This window comes from Exophiala mesophila (genome assembly GCF_000836275.1).
Source record: "Exophiala mesophila strain CBS 40295 unplaced genomic scaffold supercont1.6, whole genome shotgun sequence".
In the NCBI taxonomy this organism is placed as follows: domain Eukaryota; kingdom Fungi; phylum Ascomycota; class Eurotiomycetes; order Chaetothyriales; family Herpotrichiellaceae; genus Exophiala; species Exophiala mesophila.
The window spans coordinates 1357246-1379593 of record NW_015622509.1 but is presented as its reverse complement, the minus strand read 5'-3'; the positions used below and the strand labels follow the sequence as shown (position 1 = coordinate 1379593).

The 22348-nt window shown below is 50.1% G+C and overlaps 10 protein-coding genes across 11 annotated transcripts; 2 read left to right on the top strand and 8 right to left on the bottom strand.

The window, feature by feature from the left end:
* Positions 1-35: 35 nt before the first annotated feature.
* Positions 36-2224, bottom strand: PV10_08399 (uncharacterized protein; the record flags this gene model as incomplete). Its single annotated transcript, XM_016373411.1, has 4 exons — positions 36-680; positions 816-1180; positions 1246-1537; positions 1559-2224. 4 exons carry the CDS (start codon positions 2222-2224, stop codon positions 36-38), a joined length of 1968 nt encoding a protein of 655 aa, XP_016220322.1.
* Positions 2225-2876: 652 nt separating this feature from the next.
* PV10_08398 (uncharacterized protein) lies at positions 2877-4073 on the bottom strand (the record flags this gene model as incomplete). The annotated part of the gene is made up of 3 exons (XM_016373410.1): positions 2877-3100; positions 3164-3599; positions 3702-4073. The coding sequence occupies 3 exons, from the start codon at positions 4071-4073 to the stop codon at positions 2877-2879; spliced, it is 1032 nt and encodes a 343-aa protein (XP_016220321.1).
* A 365-nt stretch (positions 4074-4438) lies between these two features.
* On the bottom strand, positions 4439-5815 carry PV10_08397. Of its 2 annotated transcripts, XM_016373409.1 has the most exons (5): positions 5545-5815; positions 5238-5404; positions 5134-5185; positions 4895-5078; positions 4439-4839 (listed from the first exon to the last, which is right to left on the bottom strand). In XM_016373409.1, the coding sequence occupies exons 2-5, from the start codon at positions 5371-5373 to the stop codon at positions 4699-4701; spliced, it is 513 nt and encodes a 170-aa protein (XP_016220320.1). In that variant the 5' UTR covers positions 5374-5404; positions 5545-5815; the 3' UTR covers positions 4439-4698. The 2 variants fall into 2 exon arrangements, with proteins under 2 accessions (XP_016220320.1, XP_016220319.1); XM_016373408.1 differs by having other exon boundaries at positions 5238-5815.
* A 55-nt stretch (positions 5816-5870) lies between these two features.
* On the bottom strand, positions 5871-9445 carry PV10_08396 (uncharacterized protein). Its single transcript, XM_016373407.1, has 2 exons — positions 7936-9445; positions 5871-7888 (listed from the first exon to the last, which is right to left on the bottom strand). The coding sequence occupies exons 1-2, from the start codon at positions 9281-9283 to the stop codon at positions 6327-6329; spliced, it is 2910 nt and encodes a 969-aa protein (XP_016220318.1). The 5' UTR covers positions 9284-9445; the 3' UTR covers positions 5871-6326.
* Positions 9446-9651: 206 nt separating this feature from the next.
* PV10_08395 (uncharacterized protein) lies at positions 9652-10416 on the bottom strand (the record flags this gene model as incomplete). Its single annotated transcript, XM_016373406.1, has 1 exon — positions 9652-10416. One exon carries the CDS (start codon positions 10414-10416, stop codon positions 9652-9654), a length of 765 nt encoding a protein of 254 aa, XP_016220317.1.
* A 3583-nt stretch (positions 10417-13999) lies between these two features.
* On the bottom strand, positions 14000-14588 carry PV10_08394 (uncharacterized protein). The gene has a single exon (XM_016373405.1). It carries the CDS (start codon positions 14472-14474, stop codon positions 14007-14009), a length of 468 nt encoding a protein of 155 aa, XP_016220316.1. The 5' UTR covers positions 14475-14588; the 3' UTR covers positions 14000-14006.
* A 645-nt stretch (positions 14589-15233) lies between these two features.
* Positions 15234-17250, top strand: PV10_08393 (uncharacterized protein; the record flags this gene model as incomplete). Its single annotated transcript, XM_016373404.1, has 3 exons — positions 15234-15559; positions 15610-16048; positions 16099-17250. 3 exons carry the CDS (start codon positions 15234-15236, stop codon positions 16966-16968), a joined length of 1635 nt encoding a protein of 544 aa, XP_016220315.1. The 3' UTR covers positions 16969-17250.
* A 211-nt stretch (positions 17251-17461) lies between these two features.
* PV10_08392 (uncharacterized protein) lies at positions 17462-18355 on the bottom strand (the record flags this gene model as incomplete). The annotated part of the gene is made up of 1 exon (XM_016373403.1): positions 17462-18355. One exon carries the CDS (start codon positions 18353-18355, stop codon positions 17462-17464), a length of 894 nt encoding a protein of 297 aa, XP_016220314.1.
* A 607-nt stretch (positions 18356-18962) lies between these two features.
* On the top strand, positions 18963-20717 carry PV10_08391 (uncharacterized protein; the record flags this gene model as incomplete). The annotated part of the gene is made up of 1 exon (XM_016373402.1): positions 18963-20717. One exon carries the CDS (start codon positions 18963-18965, stop codon positions 20715-20717), a length of 1755 nt encoding a protein of 584 aa, XP_016220313.1.
* Positions 20718-20749: 32 nt separating this feature from the next.
* Positions 20750-22348, bottom strand: PV10_08390 (uncharacterized protein; the record flags this gene model as incomplete). Its single annotated transcript, XM_016373401.1, has 1 exon — positions 20750-22348. One exon carries the CDS (start codon positions 22346-22348, stop codon positions 20750-20752), a length of 1599 nt encoding a protein of 532 aa, XP_016220312.1.

Below are 22348 nucleotides of genomic sequence, written 5' to 3'. Positions count from 1 at the left end.
TTTCAATCCTCTGTTCATTCCTCATTGCATGCGTTCTACGCACTTACGCTCGCATTCGCATTCGCATTCGTCCCCATGGTCGTGTTGAACACATCATTCACTCGCGTGACATTACCGCTTCCACATCCCCCCACCGTCAAGTTTCTCAGCTGTCCACCCTCAAAACGAAACGTGCCATTACTCTGCTGCAAGATATATTGATACTCGACGCCCTCTCCCGCCTCGAGCCAAATATCCACATACCACACGGGATTCGTCGACGAATAATTCCCCGGATTCAGGGGCAAGATAATCTTCTCTGGATCATCAAGCGCCCCACCTAATTGCGACACATTCCCAGCAAGAAACACATTCGTCCCGAACGAGGTGGTGGCATTGACGCTAAAGATGACTTCACTGTAACACAGCGACGTGAGATTCGTGATATTCGGTGCCCCTGCGCCGGTGGCAGGGAGGTATTGACCCGTGGCGTTGTAGGAACTGGATTCACATTGCGAAGAGGTGAGGTTTCCATGGGCGAGATCGGTCCATGCGCCCCATGACGGTGGGTATTGCCGTGCACGACGTTGAGATGCCGTGATGAATGATGCGAATGACCAGGTTAGTTTACTGGCAGAGTAGGATGCCCCGGATGTGGTGTTGATTTGTTCCGAGATGGACCCGTTGGGAAGGATATATTGCTGGAGAGGAGAGGAGGTTAGTATGTATGTATTAGGGGTTTTGGTTTTGGTTGTTGTTGTTGGGGGTGGTGAACAAAGATAAGGGAAGGGAAGATGAAGGACTTATGATGATGATGATGGAAAGATGCAGCGTACCTGGACTGCGCTGATGAACCCATCTGCGTAGGTCGTCATTGCTCCGGTAATGACGCGGAGCTCGTTTCCTGTGTAGTCGGAAACATTGGCATCGGGATAGAGATCCTGGAAGAATGCTAGACTATCTTCGTCGATACTCAGAGTGCCAATTTCGTTGAGTTGAGCTGCGGCGTCGTAGAGTAGTTCTGCCGCGGCAAAGGTACATAATGGCCAAGCACCTCCTTTGAAATACGTATCTTCGGGATATCGACCGATAAGGACTGCCTTGGGAGCTGTTGCGTTCTTGTTGATTGGGTAGAGATTGCGAAAGGCGTCCACGACAACTTTGTGAGTGGCTAAGATTCGAGAGTTGCAGGGTTGGTATACTGAGGATGGAGAGTTAGTTGTTGTAAGTAGTATGACCAGTAGTGTAGACAAGGATTTGGCTTACCTGAATCACAGGTAGCATTGTAATCAAAGTTCGTGATGGCAGCAAGCAGCGGATCAGCGTTGATACCACTGCGGTTGACATTGTTCACGTTGATATCAGCAGTGATATAACCACCAGTTTCATTCCAGAAATTGTTCGATAAGAGACACAGGATTTGATCAGCCTGTTGGCAAAATTCACATTCTTCTCCAATTTCTTCGGCGAGCAATGCTCCTTGTACGAGGGCCCGGTGTTGAGCGGCAACTGTGAAAAAGGAGTTTCCATGAACTTCTTCCCAGAGATCATAACCAGTCTAATGGCAGTAGTCAGTAACTCGGATTAGACGGGTAGAAAGGATCAACTTGTCATGACATGCCTGATTCCAATATTGACTGGTATAAAGGAGATCATTGGTGACCAAAGGCCAGTAAATTCTTCGGAATTCGTCGGTTTCATTCAGAGCAAAGAGAACTGGCGCTAGATTCATAAATGCAATGGCTCTGAGTGCAGGACCATCTCGTTGAGGTCTACCCCAAGTACCATCGAATCTGGTGAGGTTGGTATAAAACTTTGGCTCGCCTAGACCATCGCCAGCAGGGTATAAGGAGCCTGATGGATTGGTGACTGTTTGGAGAAAGGCTTGAGCGCTAGTGTAATCTTCGATGGTGCCTTTGAGACTGGTGTTGCCAAATATGAGCTCATCAATGAGCATGATATAGGTCAGAGCCGAGTCTCGGGTCCATGTGAAGAAGTAATTGGGGTTCACGGTGGAGGGAGAGGCAACGACGACACCAGGGCTGGCTCCTTCAACCAAGCTGGAGTTGAGTCCGCCAATATTGGCCAGCACTCCTTGGAGAGCGATGGTTCTCTCTTGAGCGACAAAGTCGGCAAGCGAAAGATTGGCAAGGACATTTTCTTGTTGTTGTCGAAGATGGAGAGATGGTGACGAGACGGCCACTGAGGCAAGGAGGGCAGTAGTCAAGGCTGTTGGCCACAACATCATGGAGTTGAGGAGGATCAGGGAGTCGATTTTGTGCGAGCATGAAGAAAAAAAGCGATATGTGATACGAGGATCGACCTGAATGATATGAGAGTGCCTACCTATAGGAATTCTTAACCTTACCTTGCCAAAGATCCAAGTTTGAGTCGAGGGGATGACGACGCCCTAGAGCTACACTTTGAAGCACAGCAGTAGCTTCGGTGAAACTCTCGGGCAGGATCTAAGGTTCATGACGATGTCAAATCGAGAACAAGCATCATGGGTCGGGGTTTATTGAATATTCAAGCGAGGCAGACGAATGTGGAGTGAGGGAGGGGAGACGATCAGGCAGCGTAAATGCATGCAACATACGTGATGCGATGATGTAAAAACGGGATGATGTAAAATGTCCAATTGTCACGTGTGCCCCGCCAAGACTCCACCGTTTGCGGGGGAAGGAGCTACCTAGAAGCTTGTGTGGTCACTAAGGAAAGTCTTGAATATACTTCGACATGAGAAGGATATCAGTAGCGAGCAGACCTGTCAAGCACTCTTTATAGATTGCGCATTGCTTTGGAGAAGGCGTTGCGGCCTGTTCGGATCTGGGATGGGAGTGTGACAGATCCATACGAGAGGCTTGCATAACCCACAAACTCAATAGCAGATTGACACATCAATACTGCATTCTTGCCCTCATGGCAGCGTAGTCTCTCTGTGTGATAGGCTCGTATTTCGGTGGGTGATTCTCGTCGGCTATCAAACACTCAATCAATAGGTCTGGGTCAGTTGTCAAGAAATATGGGATTGAATATCTCGCTCTCGTCTTTTTGCTGGCGCCGGTAAATCGGTCCTGCAAAGGAGGTAACTGGACACGATGTGATGTCGATTTGAGGTGATCTACAGACACGACATTGTCAGAAACGCCTTCCTCATGACAGGGCAATCTTCGATATTACTCACCATTACTCCACCTCATCAAAAGATCCCCAACATTCATCACCAAAGTACCAGGAATGGGCGTCGCATCAATGAATGTTCCCGGCTTGTGCACGTTCTCGACTTGCAATCCTCCACAATCGTCCTGAAACAGTAAAGTGATGGTACTCCAGTCGGTATGGGCTGGCATACGTGCAAACTTTCCCTCATCGATTGCCGCTGCAGGGATCGGTGGATAGTGCAACAACCTCAGTTGATTGTAGTCGCCGCTATGGAAGTCGAGAAGATGATTCTCGTCCAGACCAAGTCCAAGAGCAAGAGCCTGGAGAATTTTCTTCCCAGCCTCAAAGCATGTCGAGTAGAATGAAGACATGCAGGGTTGCCACTCAGGGAGTACATCGGTCGGTGGCCACACGTTGGGCTGGTCTGGGTTCTGGTCGGAGCCGACTTCGTAGCTTTCCTATTTTCAAGCGGAGATGGGTAAGTTGATAATGCAGAGAGAGGAGCCAAAGAGCGTCTTGTCACCATTCATTCCCATCGTCACCAATAGATATTGACATACCTTGAAATCCTGCACTTGACGGAGTTTCTCGATGAACTCATCATCGCTACCACCATCTGCTGCAGGGCCACTGACGAGGTTCGACACTTTTTCCAGTCCAGGCCATGAGTATCCGCGATGAACGGCCCAGCCAGGCGGGTGGGGTGCTTTCATCTTCTGGTCCGTTGGAAGGTCGAACCATTTCTTGGAGACGTCAAATGCTCGGCTCAGTTCGGATTCAGACACGCCATGGTTCTTGATGTAGACGAACCCTACATCATGACAGGCAGAGACGAGCTGTTTGCCTGCTTCGAGTCGTGTTGCTGTATCTGACGCTGATGTGAATGCTTCGAGGTCAATGATGGGGAGAGGTGGTTGGTTGGATGAATCCATCTTTCATTTTATGACACCAATTGTCAGTATTGGTGGGTAGGTTGGTATGTAGTCGATAGAGAGACGACTAACATCCACCCCTTCCTCTCTAATGTAGTACGTGCTGGTTTCGAGGTGGTACAAGATCTTTGCGGTAATTGCTGATTAGTACTTCAAGGACATCCAATGTAGTCCGCCAGCGCCATGCTGCCTCACATTGGAAAGTATAATCATCGAACAAGCAGAGTAAAGAATGAGGCCACCCATGCTGACGTCCAGGAGTATCAGGCTCATATGTAGGCAGCAGCACCAACACTTATCTCAAAGTCTTGGCGGGATCAACCGGGCAATGGGCCCATGACTACATTCTTCGTCAAAACTCTCACTTTCAGGTCAAGGTAATGTCATTGTGACTGAAGCTACACAGTAGGCCATCATCCAGCCAATCCGCCAGAATTTCTGCACCTCCTGACTCCTGAGAGCTAAAATACAGCATCATGCCAGCTTGTGTCGATCACCAAGCCGAATTGTTGGTAGGTTATATCATCGGGCTTCCGATGTTCATCTTGTAGGAAGTATTGAGTTGGTCTCTTTGTTTGTCCGCAGGCATGAGCCACACACGGAGATAATTTGATGAATCGTTGATTTATTCATCACCGCCCTTCTTCTTGCCCTTTTTAGCGGCCGGCAGACCCTCTTTCTGTGTGTGCACCTTCAGTCTGGTCCATGACTCTTCGGGATCCCATTCGAATCCCTTCAGGTATGGCTCCTCCATCTCGTCATCCGCCTGGCAAGCCAGTGTTAGTGAGATGTGGTTATAAGTGTAGATGTGACTGATATACCTTCTTCTTGAATTGCTTGTGAATAGCATCCAATGCGTCCTTGATTGTGACTCCTTTCAGGTTCCGTGCAGTGACTTCAAGCCCCAGAGGGAAGTGTAGATCAATTTTCTTGACGGGTGGCGTGGTAAGCATCTTCTTCAGGATGGTAGGGTCTTCCACCGTGCTCGTTGATGTGTTGAGCTTCCTATGGACAGGTTAATGAACTTGGATTGTGATATAGGCCCGTGGGGCTCGCTTACCATCCTGTTTTCTGCGTTTCGGCAGCAACCTCAATCTTGGTGCCCTCCTTCTCTACGTGCGTGTCAGTAAGACACGTCAGACTAGGATGGACTGAGGATCATACCCAGGTCAAGGATGTTGTAAACACCAGGAGCACTGGATGTTGTTCTTCGCTTCGTGGCACCTTCTTTGGGAGGAGATCCGGAGATACCGCCAATAGCGGAGTCTACCTTTGTGAGGTCTGAAGTATCGGCCGACATGATTGATATGAAGTTGTTGGGGATCTGATCACTATAAGATTGGTAAGACGAGAGTTGAATGGTGGATGGTTTGGAATCTCGCAGGGACAAACAATGACCTGTCCTTTGAGAGGTCTGTGTGGCTGAGGGTGTTTGTGCGTGCGGTGGTGGGAAGGTCACGATGAGGCTCACCTTGGACCAATGAGTGTTGTGCAGGGAATGGTTGGCAGTGAGGGTAAAGGCGGGACAGCTATGAGGTGTGGTAGGCAAGGTTGAGGAATGGTTTGGGAGAAAGAGAACGGAGAGAGGAGGAGAGTGGGAGAGTGGCAGAGGTCAAGACCAAGGCAGTCACGGAGTGTATGGATGCAAGGATGGAAGGAGCTCGACTGATGTCGATTGAGGGGTAGGTGAGACGAGACAGGAAGGCACGGAGGCAGGAGGGCACGGAGGGTTGGGGTTCAGGGCACGCGGCAGGAGGTCAACTGACCAACAAGAAGGCGTGGAGGGTGCGAAATGAAGCTCTCAATTCACGCAATGCATCATCACGTTACCAGGACCACGCAGTCCATGCAGTCACGCAGTCTGTAGTGCACGCCCAGTTCTGAAAGGCATTCGTCAGGCTCCACTTGAGGTACATACAGGGCTTCTCCATAGTGAAATGGGTCACTGGGTAGTGTAACAAGGCACCTAGGTACCTGGGGTGACAGGGTGACTGGAGACTCGACTCCTCACGCGACAATCAGGTGCTTCCTTCCCCGCACTCGTAGTCACAGTTTCACGGCTCTCACAGGCCAGCAACTGCACATCTGGGCCCGCCACTGCCGCCACGACCCACAACTGCAACAACAAGTCTGCAGCACCTTCCCCTTCCACACTTCCACCGTTCGGAAACTGGAGAATCTCAAAATCCGGGGAATCTAATCTTATCTCCCATCCACCCTAAAATGGTACATCCGTAAGACCTTGTGCAGGTCTTAGAATCCTTGAACGCGGGCCACCTTTTTACCTTTTCCTTTTGGTTTGACAGGTCTCACTCCAAATGCACCTGGTTCAGGCTGTGTCATGCTGATGCCAGGAACTTCAACCTGGCTTTGACCCTGGCTAGACTCTGGCATAGCTGGCTGACTGCTTTGAAAGTCTCTCAAGGGCAAAGCGGGTACACGAGACTTGATCACTGCTGGCAACATTTGTCGTTGCTGATGAATGCTCTGGGACAGTAGCGCTTGTCTCTCCAAGGCCCTTTGTCGCTTGCTTGCCACCTTGGCCAATCGCCTTTGCTCTCGCATATCCAACGACAGTACGGCCGCTTCGTCTCGCTCAATGCGAAGCTCGTTATTCCGCTTCTCGTAGGAATACAGGTCTGGGTTCTCATCAATCGACTCTGGTAAGTGACCTAGAATTACCGATGCCGATATGGACAGTGGTGTTGCTGTTGCGTGGGATTTCCGTTTGAATGTCGTATATTTGTCCAGCCGTGACAGTGCAAGGTCTCTCGACACTTGGCCATTCTCGATCACAGGTTCTTGAGCCTGTGAACTAGATCCTTGTCCGGCCAAGTAGGCTTTGTCCGCATCAGCGTCATTAGATGCCTGCTGCTTTATAGTCCCCTCCAACACCCGTGGGCTGAGTACTATGCCGCCAAACACCATGTCTGCTGCAATCTGTCTAGTCATCCTCTCACGCACCACCCGATTGCGGTCAGTCGCGTTAGCCGAAAGAGAATGGACATAGAGCAGCAGGCAATGATCGTAGACCAGGAGCAGCTCTGGGCTCTTCGTTGCTCCGCTTCCAGAAAGCGCACTTCGTCTCCGTAACCCACGAACATCACAGTGGCTTTCGAGCCACACAGGAAATTCTTGGCTATCCGCCTCAATGTCCACAATCTGAGGATGCTGTAAAATATCTCCCAGTATCTCCACTCGGAGATTTTGGTCTGTTATTGTCAGGTTGTCGAGGCGATGTAAGAGTCTATCCTGCGCATCTTGTATGGCCAGCCGAGAGTTTTCTCCTGCAAGCAATTCGGGGTGATTCGATAGGCCATCCCATTGTCGAATTCTTGAGCTGTAGGCAGGATCGATTGGGCTATTATCCACTCCCCCCATATCGAGAATTTTGGAAGATCTATCAACTATATCATCCTCCACAATAAAGTCTCCAATCATGTCGTCGTTGACAAATCTGGAGCTGCGATATTGGTGCTCGGAGGTAGGAAGAGTAGGCGTTAGCAAACTCATGTCCAGCGGAGAAGCAGAATGTGCTTTTGCCAACGTCTTGATACTGTATACGGCTTCGACCACCGTTCCATTTGCTGTAAGAGCAACCAATTTGAGGTAATCTCGAGAGTCCAAAGGAGTGGGAGAGCCTATCGGCCAGAGGTGAATATTCTCGATCGGAGAGTCGCCTCGAGTCAGAGAGTCCGGCAGCTCAAATATCGCCGGATTGCTGGATCTCAGACGGTCACCTGGCAATGATTCATGGTAAAATTGATACATGGTGACGAATGAATTCGTGTTCGAATAAAGTAGGACCCCAGAATCTGAAAAAGTCAGCGAGCATATCGAGTTAGCATGCGCGAGGCCTTACATTGGCTTGTCTCCACGATGCTCATGCGGAGACCAAGATCAAGCGAATGCCGAAAGTGGTTCCAAGAGCATATCATGACCAACGCCTCCTCCGTCGCGTTGACATTGTTCTGTCCCAGAGTGGAGTCGAAAATGAGCAAACGACTCGACGTCAACATGTAGACGTGGTGTCTCCTCAGTAGTCCTTGCTTCACCTGGAGGATCTGGTTGCCATCCGAGGGAGGGCCCAATCTCGTGTTGACTTCCCCAAGGGAGACTTCGTTGATACGAAACACACAAGCTGTTGTACGAGAGCAGACAAGAATCCGATCAGCAATTCCATCTGAGCTTAACAGCCAGCTGAGAGCATGCCACCCTTCAGTAGCTTGCTTCCAAGGTCGATCTGTGTCCTGAGCCTGCGCGAGATGCATGTCACCTTTGCTAAGAAGATGGGCGCGGCAGTTCACCCTGATTGGAAATTGCCTGCCCTTCTTCACCCTCCAGATGCTCCAATTGCCTGCAGTATCAACTAGAGCTAGACAGTTGCGATCTGTGGGGCAGAATGCTGCATCCGCATGGGGCATACCCCCGGTCTCAGAACATGGAATTGTCACCAAAAGATTTGGCAAGACCAAAGGGGAGCGGGTGGGTTTGTCTTGCAGATCAACGCGATCTTTCATCAGCGGCCGGAAAATGCTCGTCCCAGTGGAGTCGCGAATCAGCATCTGATCTCTGGATTTGGCCATGTCAAAGGATGTCTGCTCCACGCAAACTCCAGATGTGGCCCACTGGCCAGATGATGATCGACGCGCTGACGGGAATTGCAATTCTGCCTGGTCTCCATCATCTGCTGGTAGTGTGACATTGCCTCTTTCGAAACGGAAAAAGTGAACCTTCTCGAATGTTTTGCCACATCTGATTGCCAGAATTGGTTCATACACAACACCATAGCTGTGGTCTCGACTATGTCTGGCATATCCAAAGTCGAGGACATTTCCAGAAATCGAAGAGAGGTCTCTGGCTTTGGAATCGGGAGGTAGACTTTCAAGAATCTCTCTCTTTGACACAAGTGCCGCCTCGGGGACATTTCGAAGTAACAATCTCCTCTGAGCCGATGTAAAAGACAAATTAGGGCATGGACTGGATCTAGCGACGATCTCATCCAGAGACCACCTTTTCTGGTCGATCAAGAGCGCTGCTTGGGATGAAACTTCTGATCCTCTGCCAGCAGGGTTCGAAGAGATGTCGTTCCGTAAGAATTCCCAGCTATGATTGTTGTCATCATATGTCGCGCTTCCGAAATGACCATACGTTAAGGCGCTGGATTCGTGTACGTTTCTGATGCGCCTAACGCGCTGAGTCTGAGCCATTTCCGACCAGTGCAGTCAATCAATTCTCTGTGATGTCGAAAGGCTGAAGACATTTTCGTCCCAGGGCGACTACAACGTCGGTAGATGGAGGGCAAGTAACCGAATGACAACCTAATGACACGTCAAGGACAATGCTTCCAACGTGTTGAGACGTGATCTATGATATGTCGTTGAATTGAACAGAGAAAGAATTCCATGGCCAAGGAAATATTGATTGTTACTGGTTAATGGTCCACCGTATGAATAGATACGGTGGAGCATAAATATCATAGCGTATCTCACGTGATCATCCACCCATGCGACTCTTGTATTTCATTATCCAAAAGAATGTCCAATCTGTAGGGTTTCTCGATTCCGAATCATCCTGATCACCATCGCATTGGGCCATCTTTGTTCGAAAAGGTTCCCGAAACACCGTCTCTGCCCTCAGCCACAAGCTGCGTCACCCTGATGGCTCCTTTGCGAGGATTGGTGTCTTCAGTCAGTTGAATCCCATTCAGACCTGTTGCGTTCAATCCGGGGCAAACGGCATTGGACTTCAAGTTCGGGTACAACTTGGCATAATAGACGGCGAGGTAATTGACGGCAGACTTGCTACTGCTGTACCAAGGACACTCAAAGGGCGGTCCCTCTCCATCAACCAGTCCAGCAATTGACCCGATGCCCGACGAAACAAATATGATTTTGGGCAGCTCGGCCTTTTCCAGCAGTGGCAGAAGGTGATCGGTCAAAGCCGCCGTGGATATGACATTGACATTGTACACATGTGTGTAGACCTGACGGACGGACACTCCCACACCTCGAAAGCCTTCGCCTTCAATCTCGCCCAGGTCTCTACCAGCCGTTGCGGCATTGTTGATGAGGATGTCCAACTTGCCGTAGCTGGTTTCAATATGGTGGTACAGACGTTCGATGGACGCGTCGTCGGTGATGTCTAGCTGGACGGGACTGACATTCGTAGGTGATCCCAGCAATTTCCACGCCGCCTCACCCTTTTCCAACGAACGTGTGCCCATGAGGATCTGATGGCTCGTCGAATACTCGTTGGCCAATTTCTTGACGATCTCAACGCCAATACCAGCATTGCCCCCACTGATCAGCACCACTACTTTGGAAGCATCTGGAGCTGACATGGTCCACTGAAGCTTCTGAGTACAGAAAATGTCTTTTGTGTCGCGAAATGGGGCGATCTGTCCGTGAAATCTTAGGATGTCCGGTTTCATCAACCATAGATATACTGCTTGTGTCGGGACAGTCTATCTCTTGATTCCATCGACTTGTGGAACGGCCCGAGTGACACGCCGCCCCAGATTTGTGAATAATTGAGGAGGTATCGGCCGGAGATAGTTGTTGGCATGATACGATGCTCGTATCATTCCTAACTATTCCTAGCAGGGTGTTGGCACTCTCCCACAATGCATTGCGATGCCTCGTGAACCAGACAAGTATGAGTCATAGACACCGAACAGGCCTGTTAGGCCATTCTTAAAGCATCTCGACGCTGTGCATCCTAGGAGATGAAGTTTTGTCGGCAGTTTCAAAAGCGCAGTTATGACGGGATTAGGTAGCTTAACTCCACAAGTCAGCAGGGCGCTGGCTTTTCTCCGGAATTGTATCACAATATAGCGACCAGTGATACACCAGTGGTTTACAGTCCAATCAATCACTACCCTGTCGCATGAAATTACCTGGTTTCTGTTGATGTAAAATGTGGTGAAACCTAGTAGGTTCCTCACAGACTCGAGAAAGGATAGGCAGTGATGATTCGTAACATTTGGTCCGTAGGAAAAACTCCGGCAAACTTCGCGCTCTGTTACTGATACAAGTGCCTAGTTATGATAGCAATCTGTCCTTGTACGCAGAGCGCGGCTCATGTGCAAGACGGGGCAGGATCATTCTCACCAGCGTCCCCAGATTCACCAACACCTTCTTTGGCCTCAGCATTCGTTTCTTCACCTTCCACAGGCGCTGTGTCAGTGGGCACAACGAGCAGATCTTCCGAATCTGTCGGCTTGGCCGACTCCTCCACCTGTAAATCCTTGACACGAGACTCTTGAAGGATGATGCCACTGAAGACCGGAGTGAACGAAGGATTGTTTGATCTGTCGAGCGCAAAGACGCGGGGGAACACGACCATGACCCGCTCGCCAGGACCAAATTCATTCGAGTCGATATCTACCAAGTTCAAGCCCTGGGTGATTGATGATATCGATTTCCAGGACCAGCGGCTAGAACCTGGGTTTGTATTGACCTCGAAATGGCTTTGCGACCGTTGCGCGTGTTCCCATATTCCTGCAACAGTTTCCAACTCCAACTCCAAGTTGTTCCTCAGGACTGTGGACATTTCATGGGGAAGGAGTGTTTTGACCAAGTCCATAAGTTCATCCAAGGCATTTGATATCCTCTTCTTGATGACAGTGCGCTTCCAGTCATCCACATCAGATGCTAGCAAGAGCATAGATCGAAGGCCTTGTTTTATCAAAGGATTTTTTGATGCCCGTAATAAGTATCTGAGGTCATCATCATCCTCCAAAAGATATTCAGGGGTGAAAATGTACTCTTCCAACAATTGTGCCAGGATCGCCATAACAACGATGACTCGCCCTTCTGTGGCGGAGGTGGGATTCGCCAGCAATGGAGCTACGACGGCAGTGGAATTGACCTTCTCTTCCAAAAGAGAACACAGGTTCTCCTGCTGCCATGCAGTGGAACACTGTGACAGTTAGGAAATTTCAAAGATACCAAGAGACGTTACTCACCTCGTCCGCGATGTCGCAGTGCATAGCAGAGTTTACTGCAGCAAAGATACTCGCCCAGATCTGCTCGAGACTTTTGCTTCTTTGATAATTATTAGTCATTTACTCACTGGGTCGGCTGGGATGGTGGGTATACTGACATTTGGTCGTGGTCATCCGCTAAAAAGACTGACGATGACAGATGGGTTAAAAGACCCTCGATTTCCGCCCTCGGCGCCTGCTCCAGAAGAGCTGCATTGGCATTCTGAACCGACATCAGTTCTGTCTTGAGCCTGTGGATCTCTCCATCACGTTGCGACACTTCCTGACGGTGCGCAGCAAGGAAGGCGCTAGCAAGCTCCTGAAATCCCTGGTCATGTTTCTCAGAGGTCCCAGTATCAGAACTCGTCGGTGTTTCTTCCGCCTCAGAACTTTTTACCTCATCGGTGGCTTCACCTGCTTCCCCTTGCACAGTGGTTGAGTCGTCATTCACTTGACCTGCTTCTCCTTGTCCAGTAGTTGCGTCATCGACGACTTGGTCTGCCCCTGCTTTCACAGGACTCGAGTCATTGGTAGATTCGACTGTTTCTCCTTGTGCAGGAGCTGAGTCGTTAGTCGATTCACATTCTTCTGCTTTCACGGGAGTTGAGTCGTCAGAGGGTTCGTCTGCTTCTGCTTTCGCAGGAGTTGAGTCGTCAGAGGATTCGCCTTCTTCTCCCTTCGTGGGAGTTGAGTCGACAATGGATTCAACTCTCTCTGATTGCGCAGTAGTTGAGTCGTCAGTAGATTCGTTCTTGGCTTCAGCTGACAAAGGCTGCACTGCGGCTCCATTAGGTACGAGCTCAGCACTCTCAGGTGTGACTTTTGGTGATATATCGGACTCGATCTCCGCTGCCAGTGTTTGATCGATTGACATGATGATCTTTCACTCCGGATCTCGTGATTTGCCCCGTCTAATCACCAGTCACAGGCGGGAAAATATCAACGTGGCGTGCAACAGACGTAGTGTAGTCGACAAAATAACAAGTCAGGCAACTGAAGGAATCTCGAAGATAATATATTATGTATAGCAGAATGACATTAGGAACGATGTCGAGAGTCAGAACACTCCAACTCCGTACACATCATCCGATATGTAACGAAGCATGGATATTCGACGGGTCTCGGAAGCTCAAATCAAGGGCCAGACAAATGTTATATTGCAACATCCAGCTATTACCTGGCCATCATTTGGTACTGGTCCAACAACATGTGAGAGTCAAACCGTAGCTGCAGAAATCATCCGTTGCACCGAATTAAGCGAAGAACTCATGAGCGAACGCCTGTCTGATTAGCGAATGTTAGGTGATGACCTTGAGCAGACACACCATGTGAGCTTCACTATTCATGTTTCGGGCACCAGTGCTGTGGGCATCGTTCATGAATGGCTGCATTGCCAATAATGAGTAGCCGAGCCTGGTGCAGCTCCGTGGCGACCTCTGATTGGGGCCGAAGTCGTGGTGGTTGCCGTCAGGAAGGACAGATTGCCAGTGATGAGCTTCTCAAGAATTGCTAATACCTTTGGTTTGGGATAAATTCACTCGAATTGCCCGACATCAGGAGAAAAGAGAAGAGAAGAAAAAGAACTTCTAACAACAAAGTCTGCTCCTTCCCCTTGTTGGCAAAGGCAAGACGCCAAGATATATTTTGAGGCGAGTAGCGCCTTCCTTGTCAGAGAGAGACAGACGGCACTTGCCAAAAGTACAACCAGCTTCTTTTTTCATCCACGCACATTTGGAATTCTGAATTCTGAATTGTAATTCTCTTCCTCTTTTCTATGATTCTCAATTGTTGGTGGCTAGTACATCCATCAGTCCTTGTCATCTGAAAATGTTGCCACATGCTTGAAATGAGAGCAAAGAGCCTCCGACTTGCTATTCCCGATCCTCCACGTGCCCACTCATCTAGAGCAGTCGATGATACCCAGTAAGATCATTCCCACAGATCCCTTATTTATTGGGATAAGCAGCCTGGACTTGTATCTCAACTAAACACTTTGGTGGGAAGAGAGCCGCAACACAGATGGCAGCCCAAGCTGGCTTGTTCTTGCCTAGGTATTTCCGAGCCACTGCCGCAATTTCTAGTTGTTCTTCCTGGGGAATTGTCCCTACGTGGAAGGATGTGATGTTGAAGATGCCTTCCCAAAGCTCTGTGGGAGACAGATCAGGTGATGCTGCGGCCAGGGACTTTTGGATGTTATACATGGCCACGTCGAATTGCTGTGCATGACCCCCAGCAAATTGCTGACCATCCGTCCCATTGGGTTCAAATGGAGAGTAATCGCCAGACTCTCCAATCTGTCCGGACGTTGCCACTATTCTGGCATCTTTTCCTTGGAACGAGGCCGCTGCACTGATGTTGAATACATTGCCCAAGACTTCGTACCCAGGGTAGTCGTGATTCTCGACGAAAGGCATTGTTCCTACTAACGTGTGTCTGACGGTTTCTGGTCGTCAGAGGTAGCGGAATTGTGACAGCCTACAAAGAATTGCGTTTCTCGGCTTGGTCAAGATCATGAAAAAGCCTGCCCTTCATTTATTAGGACACCACAGATGATGGTCTTTGCCAGCCTTGAATCATGTACCAAAGTATGTACACACAACTCGCACTTCTCCGTCTCAGCACTGACGAGATCTGAACGTCTACGGATATGATCCCAAAATGATAACCTGCATCACGGACAAGCTAGCCAGAGTTGGTGCTTATTTCAGCCGCAGGGGGTGATGCCTGGACATGTCTTTATCGTCGAGATTCTAGGGCCCGCCGTCGCCAAGGCCTCATCTAGCTCCCGTCGCCACGAGCTCGGACTACCAAGGGTCCCTCGAATCCTGACGTGCTTGGCTGCACGGAGATGCCACCCAAGACGCCTGTGTTTCAAGCTATCACACCAACCATATCTTACCATAGCCCAGCCTCGACGAATAGAACTGTTATCGGGCACGCCCAAGTCCCGTTCCCCGCGAGCGAAGCTTCTTTCCACCTAGCGGCGCCTAGATCACCCTGAGCAAAGATAACCACCTGGCATGCAGAGGATACAACTACTGCAGCGGGCTCGCTAGATGCCGACATTTGATCATACTAATTACTGCCACGTTGTCGCAACGTCTTTTGTCAATTTCTAAGAGCCTCTTCATCTCTTCACTCTCTTCAACAATTCTACCTCAGCCGTCGCAACAATGGCCGACACTCAGCCATCAGAAAATGTTACGCCCAAATCGCCGGTTGATGAGGCTGGCCTCTCAGTCGACGAAATCCAGCTGCGCGCCCAGGGCCACATTGGCGAACTCCCCCGTCAGTTCAGCGCCTTCGCGACTTTGTCCTTAGCCTTCAGCTTGACCAATTCATGGGTTGGTTATTCTGCCGTCTTCCCAACCCCATTGTTTGCGGGAGGCGGTCCTACTGTGGTCTTTGGCCTGATTACTGCCATGATTGCCTGTTCTTTCATCACTGCCGGGCTGGCCGAATTGGCGTCAGCCTTCCCTTCAAGCGGTGGGCAATATCAGTATGTCTGGATTGTGAGGTACACCACAGCTCCAACTAACACGTCACTAGCTTCGCATTCATGGTCGCTGCGCCAGAGAATAGAGCTGCCATTGCTTTTACCGTTGGCTGGCTGAGTGTCATTGCCTGGTGTTTGACCGTGGCATCTGCCCAGATCTTTTGCGCCCAGATCATTATGAACTTGGCCTCTTTCTACAATCCGGAATTCGAGGGCACTCAATGGCAGACCTACCTTGTTTATGTGGGGCTTTGCTTCATCGCCGTGGCCGTGGTTATCTACCTCCCACGACAAATTCCAAAGGCTGAAATAGTCTTCTTCTCCGCGTCCATCTTAGGATTTGTCGTCTTCTTTATTACTGTTCTGGCAAGAAGCGACACCAAACAATCTGCTCGAACTGTGTTCGTCGAGTGGAACAACCAAACCGGCTGGGGTGACGGAACCGCGTTTCTCTTGGGCGTTGGTGCTTGCATGTACACCTTCCTCGCAACGGTAGGCGTCTGAATATCTCTTCACACGCTCCATGCTGACTGTAATGATAGGACGGTGCAACACATGTAGCCGAGGAGATGCCCAACCCAGGGAAAGGAGTTCCTCAGGCAATGGGTCTCACCATGATTATTGGCATCATCACGTCTTTCCTCTGGACCATGGCGTTCATGTTTTCATCATCTAATCTCGAGGAGGTATCACTCTCTTACCTTCCCATCCTGACCGTGTATCATCAAGCCTTGCGATCGCAGGACGGCGCCGCGTTTTTCGCCATCTGGCTTTTCTTCATCTACTACGGAGCCACCATAACCTGTTTCGTCACCGCCGGTCGCTTGACATGGGCATTTGCTCGCGACAATGGACTTCCTTACAGCAAAGTCATCGCCAAAACACATCCCACCCTTAAAGTTCCAGCCAACGCAACTATCGCCACCGCTGTCTTTTGTATTCTCTACGGATTGATCTACATTGGATCCACCACAGCATTCAACAGCTTCATCTCTCTTGCTATCCTCGGTCTCAACATCACCTACGTGATTCCTCAGGCCATTGTCGTTATCCGTGGGCGGGACAAGGTCCTTCCCAAGAGGGCCTTCAACCTTGGTCCGATTATGGGCCCCTTTTGCAACATCTTTTCCTCTCTGTGGATTTCTTTGTATACGGTCTTATTCTGCTTCCCCGTGTTCCTGCCTGTTACCGCCCAAGACATGAACTACGTCAGCGTGGTTTTGGTCGGCGTGGTTCTACTTACTCTCGTCATTTGGTGGGGCGGGAAGCGACACACCTTTGTCGGACCCAAGATCGACATCCATGGTCTGGAGATCTTGAGTGCCGCCAACACAGGCACCTTGCGCTCCTCCAGCCTGAGCGCCGAGCCTGTGACAGAGAAAAATGCTACCGGGTCTTCGGCTGCCGTTTAGAAGTGTGAAAATGTTGTCTCCAGGGCTTAATCCAGCAAGCCATCATCAAATTCAGACAGAGCGTGTGGAGTTACAATGGAATTGTGTCCAAGCATGGTGTGATGATCAGGCGGATCTTGTACAGGCAGAGAGACGAGAAATGTCTATATCTCTAGCCAGGGTGATTTTAATTTAGTCGACGCCCAGATCACCAGCTTGTATTTCGGTATTGAGTCAGCAGCGGGTATGTATGTAGCAAGAGTCGACATGGAATGAATAATAGAATTGATCAAACAGATTGACGGATAATATAATTATCGACGAGCATGATTACAGTATTTGTACAGACGAGATGAAGCACGTGATATGCAGAAGATAAGACTGAGATCGAACATGTCATAAATTCATAATATCGAGAAATCTACCTACACAACTATGAAATAAATAAGACCCCCAACTCCAAAATGCATCCATACCCATGCATCACCACCACTACCCCATCTCCATGTTCTCTTTAGAATAAATCCTTATTCAAGGCATCGGTCTGAGGCCGGAACAAATCATATGGATGTTTGAAATCATGCCACCCGCAAAAAGGGGCGGAAGCCTTCCAACCCAGCAAATCCTGGACTTCATAGGGATATTTCGCGACCTGTTCTTGCGTCACGGTGAGGAATTGATTCTCTTCGGCACGATAGACACCCTTGCAGAAAAGAGAGACGATGACGCCGCGCAACTGGTCGGTTGTGGAGTTGGCGCCGGCGCCGTGGTAGCAGTTTCCCATGACGAAGAGGGCGTCGCCGGGTTCCATCTCGCCGTAGGTGCATTCGTCAATGCGTGGTTTGCGGTCGTCGTCCCATACGTGGCTTCCTGGTACGATCTCGGTGGCGCCATTTTCCCGTGTCACTTTGGTGGTTGCGACGAAACATCCGAGTTTGGTGGTCTCGCGTGGGTCGCCGTGCGTGTGGCTAGGGTGGTGGTCCTGGTCGTCGCGATGGAGGCCTTGTCGTGCGCTGCCGGGTCCGACTCGAACGGTGAAGAAGCTTGATAGGAGGGGAGGGCTCACGCATTCGTTGCGTGCGTCTCCCCACCATGACGACGTCGTCACTGTCAGTGCATCTCGAACAGCGGCGAGGACCGTTGGATTGGCCAATATTGCGTGCACTGCTGCGGGTGACTTGCCTGCTAGTCCGCACACCGTCTTAGTCTCTTTGGCAAACACTTCCAGTCCGGAGTTGTAGTCGGCGTCCATGTATGGTTTGATCTCAGCATTGATCTGATTTATGCTTTCAAGAGGAATCAGATTTCTGATTCGTACTGCCCCGTCCCGATACAAGGCTTCGAGTACTTCATCCATAGGGTGGCCATTGTCAAATGTGGCCACAGGTGGTACTGAAGGAATTCCCATGGTCTGATCCCGGTCTGAATTCAAGGTCCAATGCTTCCTGCCACGGCTCAACGTGATGATAGGGAGGTAGATAACTCCTGGCCTTAGGGGTTCTTCGGTACTGTGGTCAGTGTAGGCCGTAATCTCTCGGCAATCAATCACCTTTCCAAGGCAATATCCCAATTAGAGTGACAGAGTAGATTGTTGTCCACGCCAGTTGCTGATGAAACTTTGTACTCTATCTCGACAAATGTACTAAAACCCATGACAGCTTATCTTTCGTCCCAAATTGGTCACCACGTTAGTTGTGGTGCGCAATAACTCTTGCTTGGTTGTTGATATAAGTTTGCGGAGATATTGCCCGTATCCGGAATGGTTTGATTCGGCGGGGGTACCGTCTGAATGTCTCTCCAGATCATGGCCATATTTGCGCTTGCTTTGTACTACCAAATCAGCATTATCGGACAAGAGCGCTGGATGCTAATAGTGCGGCGAACAAGGTGTTGGAGCCTCTAGCCTCGAGCATGATAAATGGAAAAAGGCGCTGGTCAACGTATCGACGACCGAGACGAGAACGAGTCCACAGGTCGGCAAACAAAGGAGACCATTTAAGTCTAGTGCGGCAAACATGTCTCCTAGTCGTCCAATTCCAGAGGAGTATGACTACATCATTTGTGGGGGCGGAACGTCAGGCTGTGTTATCGCTGCTCGACTTGCTTCGCAAACAAAGGCATCAGTGTTGCTCCTTGAGGCCGGCAGAGATGCTGGAACGGCTCCCGACGTTCTTGTGCCGGGGAAGTACGTGCATCAATTATCTGCCGACCTTGAAGGGTTATGGCAACTTCCCACAGTACCTCAAAAAGAACTCTTGGACAGGGAGATTGTCTTCCTGAGAGGGAGACAACTAGGGGGAAGTTCGGCCGTCAATTATATGGCACTGGCCAGAGGGCCGGCAGCTGATTACGATGAATGGGCTCGATTGACTGGCGATGACCAATGGTCCTGGAAGAACATCCTCCCAACGATGAAGCAATTGGAGGCCTTTAGACCAGAACGGCCCAAGGGATTTGAGGAATATGCATCGCCCGAGATGTCGAACCATGGTTCCAGCGGTCCCCTCAAAGTTGGCTTTGGAGATGAGATGAGTCCTGGTGTCGAAACATTCTTCAAAGCATGTCGAGAAATTGGAATTCCTGTATGTCCAGACAACAACTCTGGGAATCCGGTTGGAGTTGGCCTTGCACAATTCAACAACGGCGGAGGCATCCGCTGGTACGCCGCTAATGGATACCTAAGCACCAATGCGCGAAATGAGATGCCCAGATTGACCATACTGACCAATACCTCTACCGACAAGATTGTTTTTGAAGGGGCCAAAGCAGTGGGAGTGATAGCATTCGACCATCATTCCAATTCAAGTTCTGAATACCGGTGTCGCAAAGAGATCATCGTCTGCCAAGGCACTTTTGGATCTCCTCAACTGCTGATGCTGTCGGGGGTTGGACCGAAAGAGCATCTCTCTTCCATGGGTATATCTTGCGTCCTCGACAACAAGAATGTTGGGCAGAACATGCTCGACCACAGTATTCTGACGATTGAGTATCGAGTCGACGATCGGATACTGGCCCATAACCAGATATTCGAGAATCTTGAGCTGCTATCTCAGGCAGATGCTCAGTATGCAAAGGACAAGACGGGCCCTCATAACGTCTTCGGTACCAGCGGCTCTGTGGCATTTCCCAAGATCTCGAGATTGTTCGAGAGTCCTGAATTTGACCACCTTGACGAAGCGACTCAGAGATTCATGCTTGAGCCCAGTCGGCCGTCGGCTGAAATATGGCTTGGCTCGGGACCAGCGGCGTTCTTGAATGGAAAACCTGACGAGAGTTACATCACTCATGAACTTCTCCTCCAGAACAATCTCTCTAAAGGACATGTCTCACTGGAGTCGGCAGACCCCAGGGTCCTTCCACGGGTTGATCCTCACTTTTTGGAACATCCGTTTGATAAGAGGATCGCTATTGAAACTGTCCGCGAGGCGGTTGCGATTGGAAAAGCGTCTGCCTACAGCTCAACCATTCGCCATATGGTCCACGGACCAATGGGCGACAGCGACGAAAACATCCTAGATTTCATTCGAGCCAATCTTGGCCAAGGATATCATTCTTTAGGAACATGTAAAATGGGTCCAGCGAGTGATGAGAATATTGTGGTAGACCAGCAATTTCGTGTTGTGGGTCTGAAGGGATTGAGGGTAGCTGACTTGTCGGTGTGCCCAATCCTCACGTGCAACCACACGCAGATCAATGCGTACTTGATTGGTGAGAAATGTGCAGAGGCATTGATCTGCAAAGTGGATGGCATAGATGGGGCTCATTTATAGGTTGTAGCATCAGATGGAAAATTGTCCAGCCATTATACTGGCACCATGCTTCCACTCCCTCCATTTTCTGTGAGAAGGGTGAGGTAATCCGGGCGCTCATCCGTGCTCCAGACCCTTTCAAGTATTTCCATGATGGTCTCCACGTTGCGGAAGCCACCACTCCTTTGCATTTCCTCTGCTCGGATTCTGAGCCACTCCTGGCGTTTGGCATCTCGAAATTCCAAGCCCGCGTGAAATAAAGGCCAAAGCAGGTGATCAGCCCATCCGGTTGATGCTTGGATATTCTTTGCGTGGTAGAAGACGTTATGAGCTAGGTAGCTGATATCATCTTCATCAACGGGCACCTTGAAGAGTCTGAGCATGTAGAGTGCGATGGCAAACCGGTATGCTTCTGTGAGATGCAACCAAGCCGCACCTCGCTCGGTGTGCAGGGGAAGGTACAGCAGTTCGTCCTTGAGGTCATTCACAGCATCGAGAACCTCTTGTGAGAGTACTGAATGGTCATCTTGGCTTTTGTGTAGCTCAACAACCCTAGAGAAGATTTCGAATTGGTCGGGTGGGCAGGGGAAGACGTCGTAACTCCATTCTGTGTTGGATCCCCTGAGAAGGCTGATTTCATTTGAACTGAACAGTGGTTTTCTGCGGTTTGAAGCAGCCAACATGACATCTAACCATCCAATGTATTGTTCGACAAATGCATCCTGTGTCCTGCTTTCTCCTCGTAAGTCGATCAGCTTTCTTGCAGCGGCAAAATGGGCATCAAAGTTGGAAAATCCACCCAGGCACATATCAGTGAGGGTAAGCATGAGTACAGCGGCGATATTGCTCTCATCTTTTGCGGTCTCTTCTGACCACAATTGCTCCTGGAGGCGGCGCATGGCTTTGCCGCGGAAACGGAGGCAGTCGATATGAAAACCCTGATCCTGAAGACGAACGCTATAGTGACAAGCAGCCAACGCTGCACACGCATAGAGAAGTGCAGGACGTTGAATTCCCAGCGGAAGAATGTACTGAGAGTAGGGATTTCTGGTGGTACTAGTATCCACGCACAATCGGGGGGCGACCTCGCCAAGATGATAACCGAGGATGTACTTGAGTTCCTTGGGCACATTGTAAGGGTCTAGGAGGAAGGTCATGAACCCCAAAGAAGCATGGTGTCTAGCAACAACATTGCTGGTCTCGGCCTCTGGGCTGCTGTCGCTATCCTCGGCCATCATATTGAGCTCCATGGTGCGAGGAGTCAGGTTCGAGAATCTGCTTTGATCGAATTGTGATGGACTCCAATTTGGAGTCTGAGAGGGTGAATTCCATACTGGACGGGATAGGCCAGTTTGACTGGTGTTGGAGACTTGGATGACATTGTCTGGGTGGTCAGCAACGTCGCGTCGTGAGGCTGATGGTTGCCCACGGAAGGCAAGCGGTGCAGTCTTTGGCTTGGTGGGCTTGCTTTTGGGCATGGACGTCTTTCCAGCCAGTTTACCACGGCTTGCCAGACCGGTCCATTTCAGCGTGTATCCTTCACATTCGATACCTTTGTCGAGACAAGACTTGCACTTTGGCAGTTCGCGGGTACACTTCCGGCCCCGCCGCCTACAGGTCTTGCAGGCCGCGCCGTGGAATTTCCCGCTCAT

Bases quoted from the DNA above. Each gene is read 5' to 3' on its own strand.
- PV10_08397 (XM_016373408.1), bottom strand. From the start codon at position 5,373: ATGTCGGCCGATACTTCAGACCTCACAAAGGTAGACTCCGCTATTGGC. The intron at 5,186-5,237 runs GTATGATCCTCA...ACACGCACGTAG, and splicing joins TTACAACATCCTTGACCTGG to AGAAGGAGGGCACCAAGATT. The intron at 4,840-4,894 runs GTATATCAGTCA...CTGGCTTGCCAG, and splicing joins ACAAGCAATTCAAGAAGAAG to GCGGATGACGAGATGGAGGA.
- PV10_08396 (XM_016373407.1), bottom strand. From the start codon at position 9,283: ATGGCTCAGACTCAGCGCGTTAGGCGCATCAGAAACGTACACGAATCC. The intron at 7,889-7,935 runs GTAAGGCCTCGC...TGACTTTTTCAG, and splicing joins CATCGTGGAGACAAGCCAAT to ATTCTGGGGTCCTACTTTAT.
- PV10_08394 (XM_016373405.1), bottom strand. From the start codon at position 14,474: ATGCCTTTCGTCGAGAATCACGACTACCCTGGGTACGAAGTCTTGGGC.